Genomic DNA, 15871 nt, shown 5'->3' on the forward strand with positions numbered 1-15871 from the left:
CCAAAGAAATCCCAGGCAATTCTTCGGCGCTCAGCCTTCTTCACAGTCCAACTCTCACATCCATACATGACCACTGGAAAAACCATAGCCTTGACTAGATAAACCTTTGTTGGCAAAGTAATGTCTCTGCTTTTGAATACGCTATCTAGGTTGGTCATAACTTTCCTTCCAAGGAGTAAGCGTCTTTTAATTTCATGGCTGCAGTCACCATCTGTAGTGATTTTGGAGCCCAGAAAAATAAAGTCTGACACTGTTCCCACTGTTTCCCCATCTATTTCCCATGAAGTAATGGGACCGGATGCCATGATCTTCATTTTCTGAATGTTGAGCTTTAAGCCAACTTTGTCACTCTCCACTTTCATTTGCATCAAGAGGCTTTTTAGTTCCTCTTCACTTTCTACCATAAGGGTAGTGTCATCTGCATATCTGAGGTTATTGATATTTCTCCTGGCAATCTTGATTCCAGCTTGTGTTTCTTCCAGTCCAGCGTTTCTCATGATGTACTCTGCATGTAAGTTAAATAAGCAGGGTGACTCCTAGACACATTAAAATTTGAGAAGCAATGTTCTAAAATATCCTTCCCTTCTAAGAGTCTGTATAGTGAAATTGATCATTGTCCTTGGCACAATTCATTCATTTTTATGTAGCTTGTGTCCCCTTGTGACCTAGAGGTTGGGATGGGGTGGGAAGTGATAGGGAGGTTCAGGAGAAAGGGGCTTCTGTATACCTATGGCTGATTCATGTTGATGTATGGCAGAAACCGACACAATAGTGTAAAGCAATTATCCTTCAGTTAAAAATCAATTAAAAAATAATAATAAAAGATTTACTCTTTGTCCAAAGAAGCTTGGGGTTAGGAGTAGTGATACTTAAAAGAGTGGTCCTCAGATGGGTGATGTGGGTGTGCCCTGCAAGTTTATTAGAAATGCACATTTACAGACCTACTCCAAACCTACTGAATCAGATTTTTTTCCACTCAGGGCCCCAAATCTGGGTTTTACCATGCTCTCCAGGGAATTTCCAAGCACAGTGAAGTTGGAGAAGCATTAGGCAAACACACCATCAGGTGATTCTAATACAGCAAGATAAGTATAATGAGACAGGAAATTCTCCAAGCCCTGCACCCCCAAGGGAGGGTTGGGGGCGGGTATCTTAGTAAATGTTCGGTGGAACAAATGTTGCTTGTCTGCTTAATTAAGTAGCTGATGCATGAATAGGCTTGTAGAAACTAAACAATACTGGGATGATGGACCTGGGGCTTTGGATGGATTGGATGGCTTGCTCAGGTCTTGCCTCTCCTGTCTGCCTCACTCTAAAACCCAGTATTTGGATCACTGCACTATATTATATCCAGGACTCTTGGTATTTTATTTCATGAAGTGAGCAAGACTATAAAGCAAATTTCCCCCACAGTCTGCACACTTTTCTCTGTCCGAAAGACAAATAACTACTATTTAAGTACTGAGGAGAAGATGTAGGGGCGCCCATGGATTTGTGCCAGGCTGGTTTCGTGAGAATCACCAAGCTGCTTGTTAAATAGCGAGATTTCTAGACTTCCCTCTGGACACTCTGAATCAGAGGAAATTGGAGAGAGGCTAGACAAAATAAAAATTGTAAGAGCTCCTTGAGATGAGTCAGATGCAGTTGAGTTTGAGAACCTCAGATGAAAATGGCCAAGTTCTTATCACCCTGGAATTCAGAGACTCAGCTTAACCCACAGGAACCAGAGCTGATTTCTGAGAGATGTGTAAGCCTCATCGTGTAGACTAGCAGTTTCATTTGTAGTAGAGCAGGAAGGGGATGAATACAGTGTCAGTGGGGTGTTTTTTCCCGTTAGTGCTGAGGAAAAGGAAAGGGGCAGCTTGTGCACAAGTGCATTCTTCCTCTCAGTGTGTGTGTGTGTGTGTGTGTGTGTGTGTGTGTCTAATGTCACTCATCTCAGGAACCCACAAACTCTGTACAGAGAGGCAGCAACCCAAGCTGATCATGACAGCAAAGCCTGCGCCAGAAAGACTCCCCTTACAGTATCCAGATTCCTTCACATTCTAACTGAAACAATAGAATTGAGGGCTGAAAGGATAGAAGACAAAATCAAGGCCTTCCTACCCCACCTGGGTGTAAATGATTACCTAAAGGTCTTCGCATGGGGCTCTGGGCCCTCATGTGTCTTCTTAGCACTTGTGGCATCAGTGGGACCTGGACATGTCATAATCAGGTTGAACGTCATAGCCTGGCCTGAAGGCTACAGCTTCTCTGAGGTCCTATATCTCCCCAAGCCTGCCTCTTTATCTTTAAAGGGAGGTCATGGGATCTACCTCCTCAAGTTGCTGCAAAATGGAACAGGCTCTTATCACAATGCTTGACACAGACTACTTAGTTAAGGATAGTTTTTTACTACTGTGGTCATTGTGGTCTGTAGATTCTGAGTTAGTTGATGTTATCCAGAGAAACAGGATCAATAGGAGATATTGGTTTCCAGTAGGTGATATATCTGTATATCTATCTATAGATCCATCTATTAGAGAGAGATGAAGAGATAATAGAGAGAGATAGTAAAGAGATAGATAGATATTGCAAAGAATGGCTTACACAATTTTGGAGGCTGAGAAAGCCAAGGATCTGTAGTTAGCTAGCTGGAGACCCAGCAGAGCTGATAGTATAAATTCCAGTTCAAGCCCAAGTGCAAAGGCAGGAAAACACAGATATCCCAACTCAAAAGCAGGCATAGAGAATGAATTCTCCCTAAAGCAGCCTTTTTTTCTACTTGGGTTTTCAACTGACTGGATGGGGACCACCCACATTAGGGAGAGCAACTTGCTTGACTCAGTCTACTGATTCAAATGTTAATCTCATCCAGAAACACCCTCCCAGACACACCCGGAATAATGTTTAATCAACTATCTGGCCACCCCATGGCCCAGTCACATAAAATTAACCATCACAGAGTCATTACAGATTCCAGTTTACGGAGGGTTTTGAGAAGTTACAGGCTAGTTTGTGTGTGTGTCATCTGTTTTATTGCCCTGAACCCAAGTCCTCTGCCCTCCTGATACTCATCTTGTCTGAGATTCTGACCTCCATCTTCATCCAGCCAGAGGTAGCACTGATTTCTTCATCACATTCTCAGGAGGCGAACACCCCCCTCCTCAAACCATCAAGAAGGCTGGTAGTGGCAGAAATGAAACCAGTGGAGCTGAGAACACATGTGACTTCTCCCACCAGAGGGCTGGTGAGCAGAGTTGAGTTTTATTGCCACATAAATCCTTCTTTGTCCTTCTTTTATCTCCTAACTCCTTCCATACCTACTGATTAATTAATTGAGCATACCTGTTTAAAACATCCCATCTTGATTCTTATAATAGTATGCCTGTGAGGGTTCTAAAAGTTGGAAATGATTTAGTATCAGAGGTTTTGATTACATTGAATATAAAATCAAATAAAATGAGCAAATGATGAAGAGAAGAGGGGAGTGAGGTTTGAAATTAGCCTTATTTCCTGTACACACAAGAGGCACACTTAAGTTGGTTTTTATCTTGGCCTATTTTGGGAGTGATATATTTGACTCACAACCAGGAAGAGAAGAGAAACAAGGACCTGTACCCTCTAAACCATCTTCAGCACTATTGACATTTTGAGCTGGATAATTCTTTGAAGTGAGGGTCTGTCCTGTGCATCCCAGGATGTTTAGCAGGGTCCCTGGCTTCTACCCATTCGATACCGGTAGTATGACAACCAGAAATGTCTCCTGACGTTGCCCAGTGGGAGAAAAATTGTACCCAGTTGAGAACCACTGCTCTAAACATAGGACAGCTTTAGACTGTGAGACAGAAATGTACTTTCTCTAGGCCAAACCTCTTATTTAGGGCTCTTTATGTGTAGGGTTCATGTTTGATGAGCATTCTTTGATAAAGACACAGCTACTTGCTTTGTCTCCTGCATTCCTGTTGGAGTTTAGCAACTCGCTTTCCTAATACATGTTTTCTATTGAGTCAGGAAAGCATTGTGGTGAGAACACATCTGCTTTCCAGTCTCAGCTCTGGGCACTTCAGCAGGACGGCCATGACAAGTTAATGAACCTAACCTCATTTTTTCTAGGTGTGTTGTGAGGATAATGCAATTCAGCCCTCAAAGATGGCAGTGGTGACTCACTGAGTACCTATAAAATCTTAGCTGGCCATCATAGCTGCTCAGTGAATATTAGTTCTGCTTCTTTTTTTTTTTTTTTTATGATTTTATTTATTTATTTGGGCTTCCCATGTGGCACTAGTGGTAAAGAACCCACCTGCCAATCCAGAGGACCTAAGAGATGCAGGTTCGATCCCCAGGTCAGGAAGATTTATTTATTTTTGGCTAAGCTGAGAGTTGGACTGTGAAGAAAGCTGAGTGCCAAAGAATTGATGCTTTTGAACTGTGGTGTTGGAGAAGACTCTTGCGAGTCCCTTGGACTGCAAGGAGATCCAACCAGTCCATCCTAAAGGAGATCAGTCCTGGGTGTTCTTTGGAAGGAATGATGCTAAAGCTGAAACTCCAGTACTTTGGCCACCTCATGCGAAGAGTTGCCTTATTGGAAAAGACTCTGATGCTGGGAGGGATTGGGGGCAAGAGGAGAAGGGGACGACAGAGCATGAAATGGCTGGATGGCATCACCGACTCAATGGAAGTGAGTTTGAGTGAACTCTGGGAGTTGGTGATGGACAGGGAGGCCTGGCGTGCTATGATTCATGGGGTCTCAAAGAGTTGGACAGACACGACTGAGTGACTGAACTGAAACTGAACTAAAGCTGGGTCTTCATTGCTATGAAGGCTTTTCTCTAGTTGCAGCGAGCAGGGGCTACTTTCTAGTTGCACTGCACCAGCTTCTCATTGTGGTGGCTTCTCTTGTTGCTGAGCACAGGCTCTAGGGTAAGCAGGCTTCAGTAGTTGCAGCACATGGGCTCAGTAGTGGCGGCTCCCAGGTGCTGGAGCACAGGCTTGGTAGTTGTGGCACATGGGCTTAGTTGCTCCAAGGCTTATGGGATCTTCCAGAACTAGGGATTGAACCCGTGTCTCCTGCATTGGCAGGTGAATTCTTTACCACTGAGCCACCAGAGAAGCCCAGTTCTGCTTCTTATTGATTGTTGTGGAGGCAACTCTGGGTCTCCCTCCTTTGGACGGTGCATCTCACACCTGCTATAAATTGTCAGAGTGCATTCAGGACCCTGAAGTCTTCAAACATGAGTCATAGGAGAGACACTTTCAGATAGAAGATATGACCCTTCTGGTTGAATGGAAGACACTGAACAACCCTTTTAAGAGACGAAGTCTTCTTTCTTCTCCAATCTGTGAGAGACGGGGCTGCCCGCACACACCATCTTTTCTTTTTTCCCCAAACACTCCCTTGCGGCTGGAGTAGGGGGAGGTGACACTGGACATTCTCAGTCCCAGGCACGTTCTTGAATCCTCTCCAGGCTGGCCTTTGTCTCCAGGGCCAGCGTCTTCCTGCCTTTCAAGTGTCTGTTGTAAACTGTCCTTATCACAGAACTGTCTGTTGGCATCGGCACTAGTCTGGGTGAGAGGGGAAGCCAGCTGCATTCACTGTGGCCTTGGCAGGTGAGGGGAATGTTACCCATCACTGGAGGGGGCAAAGGCTTGGCCTCGGGGCTGTGTTGTTTCTGCTTCCTGACCTCTAGCTGTGGCGTTAGTACACTGACCTAATTGTATCTCTAGTTTCTCTAGGGAATTTTGAGAAGTTTCAGTAGTAATAATAATAAGCACCCATCACTTAGCAGATATTGACTGTTGGCCAAACACCATGCAAAGAACTTTTTCTGTGAACCCATTTCCGCATTACATCAACCCAGTGAGGTGGGAATCATGATTACTGTTTTAAAGGTGAGGATGTTGAGGTTTGGAGAAACTCACGTGTTCAATATCCTGTAGTTGCTAAGTGGTGAGCCTGGGATATCAACCAGATCTGCCTGATTCAGTAACTCATGCTTTTCAATCACTGGACTCTGATGTGGCCCTGCTCATGCTGGACTCTGAAGCTATTGCACTAAGGAAGGAAATAGCTCCCAGGATGCCTAAACCATTCAATAGCAATGTTGTTCACTAGTTGCAAATCCACACGTGGTCATTTCTGGGATGCACATGTTCCTTGAGTAGTCCTCGTGTGCATGCATGCATGCTCAGTCATGTCCTACTCTTTGCAACCCCATGACTGGACCCTGCCAGGCCCCTCTGTCCATGGAATTCTCCAGGCAAGAATACTGGAGTGGGTTGCTATGCCCTCCTCCAAGGGATCTTCCCAACCCAGGGATCGAACCCACATCTCCTGCATTGGCAGGCAGATTCTTTACTGCACCACTTGGGAAGCCCGAGTAGTCCTTAGATTCAAGAAAGAAATAGGCACAATTCCCACTCATTTGCAGCCCCAACTACAGGATTAGGTCTCCAGTAAAATTAGATATTGAATTAAGCCCTAAAAAAGAAAAACCTCTCCTTCTGCAACATCAGTTTCTTCTTCATTATTTCACAACCATTTATTAAGCAAGTTCTGTATATGTGGCACAACACTTTGCATTAGGAAGACACACAATAAGATGTGGTAGCACCCTCAACAATTTAGGAGAAGAGATGGATGCATTAAACTTATGTTATTCTTAATAATTCTTTTTCAAGGTCACACATTTTCCAGAGCTGATTTTAGCAAAAGTCTGAGTGATACTATGTAATGTCAGATTCCTAGAAATCTGTTATTCCAGCTACATGTGTGTACTTGCATGCATACTAAGTTGCTTCAGTTGTGTCCAACTTTTTGAAATCTCATGGACTATAGCCCACCAGGCTCCTCCATCCATGGGATTCTCCAGGCAAGAATACTGGAGTGGTTTGCCATTTCCTCCTGTACATTCCAGCTATACAGTTCCTTTAAGGGTTGGCTTGGATAAAAGATTTTTATTTGCATCAGTTTCCAACCCCCTTTAATAATGCTGGAATGTTCTCTTAATTGAATTATAAAGATTTCTTTTCTTAGTAGTATTAGTGAATGAAGATAACTGTGGATGCTTTAGTTAGCCAAGGCTCATGGATCAAAGTTGCACCCTTGTGAACTGAATTTTTTTGTTCTTTTGTAAAACATCGTGACAATAATAAATCGAAGTCCTAAAGCCTTCACTTTTCCCTACATTTCTTTTCTATACATATGTGTAAGTTTTTTTAACTTTTTATTTTGAAGTAGAGTTGATTACAATGTGGTATTTTCAGGTGTATAGCAAAGTGATTCACTTATACATATGTTTGTATCTGTTGTGTTGTTTGGGTTTTTTCACATTCTTTTCCCATGTAGGTTGTTACATGAGCAGAGTTAACACGGAGCAGAGTTCCCTGTGCTCTACAGTAGGTCCTTGTTGGTTATCCACTTTAAATATAGCCATGTGGACATAAGTTTTGTATTGTGGTGTATCGTAACTGCTCACCATGTTGCTACATAATCATCATCATCATTACTTTAATGGCCATGTAATCATTCATCTTATTAATGTACTATGATTTACTTAACCTAAATTTTTAACAATAGGAAACTGGTTGTTTTCTACATTTTCCACTCTTATAAATAACCTCTGGGTTGCACATTTGTGCATATAACTTCTTTCATTTTCCTTAGGATGCACTCCTAGCATGGAAACAGAGTCAATGAATGTGAATTCTTAATATTTTTTAAATAAATTGACACTATTTTTCCAGCTTATAATGCCACCACAATATATTAATATTCTACTTTCATTAGTCTTATCAGTAGTGTATATTATTTTATATTTAATACACTGAAATAGCACCTTACTTTTGTCTCAAAAATCATAAGTTTTAATGAAACACATAAATTGTGCATTCTCTCATGTTTTGAAAAGCCTGTTTTAAAGCCTAGGAATTTTTTTTTTTAAATAGTAAGAACTTTTGATTTCTCCCCATTGCCCAATAGTTTGGGGTATTAAATAAAGCTAATACCAAAATATTTTTTCTGAGCAAAATATTCAATTGGCTCTTTTATTAACTAAGTAGTGAAGACCTGTGTATATTGTATAGGATCTATAGGGAGTACTGAGATAAAAGGCAATTAGAAAATGAAGTTTGAAAAATTAGACGAATATATCTGTACCAGCATTGCCAAGGTCAAGAGCATGTTTGCCATTCAAGTAGTTCAATCTGCTCAGGTTTTAATGACTTTCTCTACCTAATCGCTAACCTACTCAGCCAGTCTGCCTTTTCAACTAACAAAGGCAGGACCTCCACCCATACTGCTTCCAATATTTCCTTCTGGGTTTTATCCTGGGAAAGCTTCTTAATGCAGAATGAAGTGCCCCCGCTACTGACTATACACACCACCCCCCATGAAATGCTTCCACACCATTCCCAATCTGATCTTCCAGATCAAGTAAATGCATGAAACCCCACAGTGTACAGATGGGTTCCCAAACCACAGCTCTGTCCTAGGGCCGAATGCCAGTTCCAAGGATCTGGTTTTCCCCTTCCTTGCATTCAAGTTCACACATCCCTGAGAGAAATATCTTCCATGCTCTGGGAAAAAAAGGAAGGACATTCCAAGAATACAACCCATCACTGTAATTTGCCTTGGAGTTGAATCACCGTTACCTCCACTAGAGCTTTCTCTTTGACCTAAGGATGTTGAGGTTTGTTTGAATATTATTATTGCTACATACCAGAATATGGGACTATAAAGAAATTTATCATGTTTTCTTCTTTTTCCTCTTGCAGCCTCAGCCGAGGGTTCTCCATAAATGCAGTTAGCCTTCCAAGCTGCTGTCCTGCCAGTCAATACGAACATGGCCTGTTCCTCACAGAAAGACTAACTCATGGCACTGCCAGAAGATATCCTTGGAGCATTGACAGATTAACCAGATTAACTGAAAAACCACCCATTCAGTCAAGATTACGGGCTGTGGAAAATCTTAGTTTGCTCTGGATTTTTAAATGAGGTGCATAATATACAGTGCCAACTTGTTCCAAGTGGTCATTGGCAGACCATTAGCTGGAAAATTGCTTCCAGTTTTCATCACTGTGCATAACTGAGGCTCCCTTTGGGGAGCTGTCTGTGCCCTTCACTACAGGTCCTGTTTTAGCATGACAACTACTGGATTATTTTATTATGTGTGCAGATGGCATGATGTGTTAGAAAAAAAAAAATTCCAGCAGTCCTGCAATCTCAGTGGAAGTGTTCACAATATTATGCCCTGGTAGGAATATAAACATGTCTCGATTGTGTTAGTTATGGTGTCTAAAGGTAGTCTGTCCAACTCTTCAGCACTTTACATGATAACCCTACACTGAAACACATAAGCACGTTCAGTACATGTGAGAAGACAAGTCTTTTCTTCTTTCTTATAAATTTTGTCCTATTTTGGCTCAGACTGTCCAAGGCAAGACTCCACTCCCAGCGTATACCCCATAGTTTGGGACAGATTGGTAAACATGGCCACAATACTGTTAGACTTAATCTCTTGACACTTTACTGGATTTCTTACAGCACCAAAGGGAGATAAAGGTGGGCCTGGGGAATGGTGGTTGTTTCCTCTTGTTTCCTCTTCTTGGGCACAACTTACCACAAGCACATCCATACACTCAAACACAGGAGGCTTCTTTCTAATTGGCCAGTGTACATAGTCTCTCTTTCTATAGAAGAGTTCTTTCACCAAAAATGGGGGGAATGGCCATATTTTCATCCTAGACTATGGTGCGTTGATAGTAAGGACAGCAGAATAAAGGGGTGTGACTTTAACACTTTGGAAAACTCTTCAGGTCAAGTGTTGAACTCAGTTCTCTGAAGAGGAAAAAATAGTGTGACCCCCTGCATGTCTAGAGAAGCAAGAGTTTCCAGCCACACACTAGGTTTCTTCCTCAGAAGAGAACCTACTAGTCCTTTTTAATCCTATCTGGAATTATACCCGTAACTAATATTTTTTACTATGTTTTACAACAAAGCACAGTCCTGGGGTGCCAGTCAGCCCAGTTATTGCTTGTCTTTAGGAGTTAGAGGAATGTTCATGTTGACTGACCCTATATCATGCTTTAGGCACTTTTTCCCCCTGAAAATGTAAAGTTGACTGAATCAGAAACTCAGCCAAGTATGTTCTGTGTGCCTGTAATCCCAGTCTGTGGATCGCAGGGATAGGAGACTTTTCTTTAAATACATGTAACAACCCTGGGACCCAGCCAGCACAAGCAAGCTTGGCATTTCAGAGGGTCACCAGACACACACTCATTGTCTGTTCTCCCCACATCTTTCCACCCCTGGGGGTATCAGGAAATGCACAGCCCATTAGAAAACGTCCCTGCCTGCGATTTGGAAGCTTGACAGGGAAGGAGGGAGATCCAAAGGTGATCCAGGTGAGTCACCGGGCCAGATGACTCACCGCGAGCCTGCAGGCTGTGGTGCCAAAGGGGGCTTCCAAGCGGGAACTCACAGGAGCTTCAGTCACCACCGAGATCTGGCCCTTTGGTGGGTCAGCATCAGGATCAACACTGTAATTCTTTACAGATCCAAAATTAAGAGGCCAAAGCCTAGCTGCCAATGCCCCTGGACACCTCAGTCTCCACCACCCAACTCCTGAGGTTCAATTCCAACAGCAGAGTTCACGCCAGTCTTTTGTTTCTTCCTTTCTTTAGAAATCAAGTGTTTATCGAGCATCTACTATGCGCCAAGCATTGAGCTGGGGCACTATGGTTTACAAGGTAGACTCTCCCTGCCCTTATGTCTCCTCCTCCCAAACACTATCCCAACCCCACCTTTTCCACAGTGAAAACTGAATTCGGACAGCATTCACCCCTCCGGAGCAATGTGGGGGAGACAGTCGCGCACAGCTCCCATGACTGAGGAAGCAGGTGGCAGAGGGGGAAGTAATGGACAGCATCAGGCCACGTATTTGCACCCGTCATGTACAGCCAACCCTTCCGGCACCCAGATTTAGCTGATGAGAGCTTCCCAAAGCAAGTTTCAGTTGCTTCTCTTGATATCCACCCTGGTCACCTATATTCCCATCCTTTATACAGGAACAGCCATTCATCATTGTACTGGCATCTCAGAAAGCCCAGTTCTATAACTAGTCCTGGAGGCACAGAATTGGGCCTGAGGAACTCAACAGAACTACTGCCAGGTGCTGAGATACCGTAGCTGGGAATGCACTAGTTTAGCCGGGAACATTAATGATTGTTAACACCCTTGGAAAACCGAGCATGCTTTATGGTGCAGATAGATATTCATTAAATGATGGTGATTCATCCTAACTTTGGCTTTTGCAAAATATGTTATGAACAAGTAAATAAGTAGAGTTGTCTAGCCCTTTTCTTTTGAGTCAAAGTGTACTGGACAGTTATTTAAAGATAGTGGGTAAAGGTGGAAATAAGAGAGGGCAAAGATGGAGACAATGAAAGAGCCCCATTGAAGATGGCTTCTCTAAAAATGCCTTAATTCCTGGCACGTACCACATATTTGCATATGAACTACTACTGTTTTCCAAACTGTCAGCCTCTGTTTGAAATCATTTGAGGGCATGGTTTTGGAAACGTGGTGGCTTAAAACCAGAACAGTCATGACCTAAACCAGCAAAACTGAAGAAACGATTTCCTTCTCAGCCTTGGGATTCTTTGTTCTGTGCTGACCCACAGTTACCCATGGCTACTTCCTGCTGTGTTGTACCTTCTTCCCAAGATGCGTGTAGGACATTTTACCTCCCAGAGATGGCTCTGTTGAGTTTTGTTTAGGAGGAGGCAGGAAATGAGGAGGGAGAATATAAAGGCTTTGATGTCTCAGGGCTGTAAACTGTTGATGCATTAACTTTTCCTCTTACTTGAACTTGTGCTGCACCTTTTATTAAAAGTCTGGCCCCTACACTCACACAGGAAAGGCACTCTTGGGAATGAACAGAACGAATACTTATCAGACTCTCGGGTGCCAAGGAGGATAAGCTCAGTTCGGGCTCCAGATCGGAATTTAAATATGCAGAGTATCGGTGGTTCTGCTAGGGTGAAAAACACATCACCCGAGTAGTTTAAGATGCACCTGGGGGACAGAGACACTATCAGCTTTCTTGTGGGTAATGGCACGTCTTTGATTCCCTGCTTAGGCTCCGTGAGGTGTATAACTGTGCCATCCACTTCTACCTCCAGATTACGGGGAAATAACCCGGATTCCCTCCAGAGTCCCTTCTCAGTTGCCCAGACAGAGGCGAATAGTCCTTCATTCTAGGGGAATTAAGCCTCTTTTTTAACCTTCAAAAGGAAAGGAATATCAACCTTACCTGAGACTATAAACGAAGGGTTAAAACCTCTAATAGATGCACTCCCTGGTTTCTTACAAATGCTTTCTTTGTCTGCAAATGTCACATAATTGTTTTGGGATAGGAACAATACAAGTCTGATGGAAGAAAAGTTTTTAAGACCCCCTTAGTACTTTTGTTTTACCAAAACCTCCTCTTCCAGTGCATTAGCAGCTTCATTCTTTGTGATGCTTTCCTCTGCATTCTTTAGAGTAATTTTGTTACTTGACAACTAGACTTAAAGCTGCCTGTCGTCTCTTTCTAAAAACTTAATCTTTAAAAAGACATCAATTCTTCTATGCCTTAAAGGCTGTTTTTGTTCACCTCTCCCACACCCCCTCCACCTCACTTTCTTGCTTTTTTGTGTGTGTGGTTTTTTTTTTTTTCCTTTTAATCTCTTTCTTTTCACATGGTTCCTTGGGTAGATTTCATGTATTCTATAAAGAACTCAAACAGAGAAACATAGTTGTCACCTTTTTTCCCCAGGACTGACTAAGAATTCCTTCTTAAGTTTGATCTTGGTGAAAGCTAGTTGCCCAAACACTGGGACAAGGATTCTGATCTGGGGGCGGGGTGGGGGGTTGGTGGTGGTGATGGCAGGTCAGTGCCGATAATCAAAACAAGGGCCGTGTGATCACAAGAGAGGACAGCCCAGGAGATGGACCTGCTCAGGACACGGCTGGGGACTCAGTTTCAAAGACAAGCAGGTCCTTCTCCTTAGTCTCCTGAGATGTGAATCTCATCCTGTAGCCAGAGTTTATCAATGTGAAATATTCATGGCTCTGAGACACAGCTTCAGGGTCAAAGAGAACTGTGCTTGCATTGTTTTGCTCTGCTGACTTACTCCAGGAAGGAGATGGGGAGCCTTCTTTTGAAGGTGAACCACCTGTGGGAAGCTTAAGGAAAAATTAGCCAAGGAGGTTACACCAGCCCTTAATAAAAAGCACAAAATAGAGTCTTCCCTGAAGATCTCATTTGGGAAGATGGCTAGGAGCATGGTACCCTGGTTTCTTCTGGCCATCATCTTAACTCTGCAGGGAAAACTGTGGGCAAGTGTGGCAAGCCCTAAGATCTGACCTTTTCAGGGTGAAATTTGCCTGTGACAGATAGAAGTGCCTCTGAGTAGGGACTGGTTTTAGACATCCTGCTCAACTGGAGAATTCCATGGACAGAGAAGCCTGGCGGGCTACCATCCGTGGGGTCGCAAGGAGTTGGAAACGAGTGAACGACTAACCCTGACTGACTCAGCAGCACAGACTGAGAAATTACCAACACAGAACAGCAAAAAAGGGGTATAGAAGGCACTGTAAATCTGGAGTTTCCATTGCCACATATACCGCTATTTTAAAACCTTGCAGAGCCCCAAGCATCCTTACTTTAGAGGCTCCTTTCCTCAATTGTATCAAGCACTGGAAGGCACCAACAGCTTAGGCCTCATAAAATTTCAAAGTAACCATATGACTTGCATTGAATTGCAGGTGACCGGCTTACGTTATAGATATTTAAACATTACTTCCGATTATACAATGTCTTTTTCAGCTGTGGGAGCCAGTGGCATGGGGTTTCATCGTTTCCTTCATTGTTGTTGTTTTGCAAACCTCCAACATTTATGGAAGCCTTAGAAAGGCTCTTAAAACCAGGCCTTTTTGCCTAAAGGACAGTGATTGAAACAGCCATTTGATGTAAACAAGGAGACTGTTAAATTAAGCCAAAGTTGGAGATACTACCACCTAAAATCTTTAAGGCTGGTTGCCTTCTGCATTGTTTATAGCCTTTTAAATTTCAGCCATTAGGATCAAAGGAAATAAATAGGCTGCTTTCACGTGGCCTTGGCACAGTAGCACACACAACTACTACAGTTGGAGTTCTAGGCTGAGTTGATGTGCCAAAGCACACAGATCTGTCTTATGTGGTTGTATTTAATCACCACCACCCACCCCTCAATTTCTATGAAAATATATTCAAATGCTTTACTCACAAGAAAATTCTAAAATGAGACTCATTATTTAGATCATTGCTTCTCTCATAGGAAGGGGTATTGATTTTGTGACATAACCTTGAAGAAAATCACCTGCCATTAAATACCTTGATGGTCACTTCTGTTCCAATCCACAAGCATACCCTGGTCTTCTTCCATCTCCTCAGAGGGCTGCCCGGCCTCCCTCTTAAGTAGCACACGTGTTATAAAGACCCCTTCTAAAGCTCTGAATAGACTCTCTGTTCAAGCATAATTCCAAAAATGCAATTTGAATTTTGAGTACCACCTTGGTCCTTGATATGACTCCCTAAATTAATTCTAATTCTTTATATCTATTTTCAGTGTTTTTTTAAGCCACAGTCAACTGCATTTATATGTTTGCATTGGTCACTTCCCACTCACTCTGTCGCAGCTTTTGAGCAAGCCTAGACTATAAAGAATCTGCCTGCAGTGCAAGAGACCGGGGTTTGATCCCTGGGTCAGAACAATCCCCTGGAGAAGGGAATGGCAACCCACTTCAGTATTCTTGCCTGGAGAACCCCATGGACAGAGGAACCTGGTGGGCTACAGTCCATGGGGTCACAAAGAGTCAGAAACAACTGAGCAACTAACACCTTCACTTTTACACCAATTCCCATTTAAGACATTTGAGAAAAGACCAGAAATATTTCCCTGTGTACCAGCTGCAGAAGTTTTGAAGCCCATAACCAGGTTCTTCTTCACATCAAAAGGCCCCTGTTTATAGGTGGAAACCTTAAAGAGAAATGGGGGCATGCAAGGGGGTAGGAATCACATTTGTACACTGGAAGCTTTGTCTTTTTCATCATAATCTCACTCTCCCATCACATCACCCTTCTCTTTCTAAAAGCAGTAGCCTCTTTGCTGAGTGAGTGTTGACCTCCCACTTGGGGTAGTCGGGGTTCCACTTTCTTAAATTCACTCAAGGAGAATTAGAAGGCTCTCAGGGGCTCTGAGTGATTCCAACACCCCTACTTTTCCTTCCCCAGTCGAAAAACGCTATCCTTATGTGGCCATGTTTGACGAGACCATGATTTAACAAGTGGAAGTTCCTATTTCAGAGAGCTGAATAAAGCCAGCTTCTTGACCCTGCCCTGTCTCAGTCGTGATTGGCACAGAAGCAACTCATCTGCTGAAAAGCCAAGGCAGCACGAATGTTTTGAAACAAATTCCACTAAAACTCTTGTGTCACTCTATCACACCTGCTGTAGTTCCAGTTAATCCAACTATTTAGTATTGTTAGGTACCAAATTAAACAGCTGTACACAAAATTTTAGAAAAAATCAATACTGTAACACAATTATACATTAGCCATCAAAAGTACCTGAGAAAAGAAAATATTGAACTGTTGTTTCTGTACTTGAATTATTCTTAGGATTCTGTGGAGAGTGGCACTGCTCTGATAAAGGGGAAACCGTTTCAGATTCAAGAATACTTGCATTCAAGAGAAATTGCACGTCTCTCTGGGCCTTTGCTCATCTGTCTGGGATGTTACCTGTTCTGTCTTAGCAGACAGGGTTGTTTGGAGGCCAAATTGAGCCAAGGGGAGAAGCTGTTCTGTATC

At 43.0% G+C, this 15871-nt stretch overlaps 1 protein-coding gene across 6 annotated transcripts in view; it reads left to right on the forward strand.

Annotated features, from left to right (window-relative positions):
* SAMD12 (sterile alpha motif domain containing 12) overlaps positions 1 to 14784 on the forward strand; it is a 448274-nt gene extending 433490 nt beyond the window's left edge. For 2 of the 6 annotated variants that reach the window (XM_010863421.1, XM_010863418.1), the window contains exons 5-7: positions 3128 to 3229; positions 7328 to 7377; positions 8755 to 14784. In XM_010863421.1, the coding sequence (XP_010861723.1) occupies positions 3128 to 3229; positions 7328 to 7377; positions 8755 to 8787 (185 nt within the window). In that variant the 3' untranslated portion in view covers positions 8788 to 14784. Of the gene's footprint in view, positions 1 to 3127; positions 3239 to 7327; positions 7378 to 8754 lie in introns of all 6 variants that reach the window. The other 4 variants (XM_010863423.1, XM_010863422.1, XM_010863419.1 and 1 more) reach the window with 3 other exon arrangements.
* The last annotated feature ends 1087 nt before the right edge of the window (positions 14785 to 15871 follow it).

Source organism: Bison bison, unplaced genomic scaffold, assembly GCF_000754665.1.
Source record: "Bison bison bison isolate TAMUID 2011002044 unplaced genomic scaffold, Bison_UMD1.0 scf7180017864491, whole genome shotgun sequence".
NCBI lineage: Eukaryota > Metazoa > Chordata > Mammalia > Artiodactyla > Bovidae > Bison > Bison bison.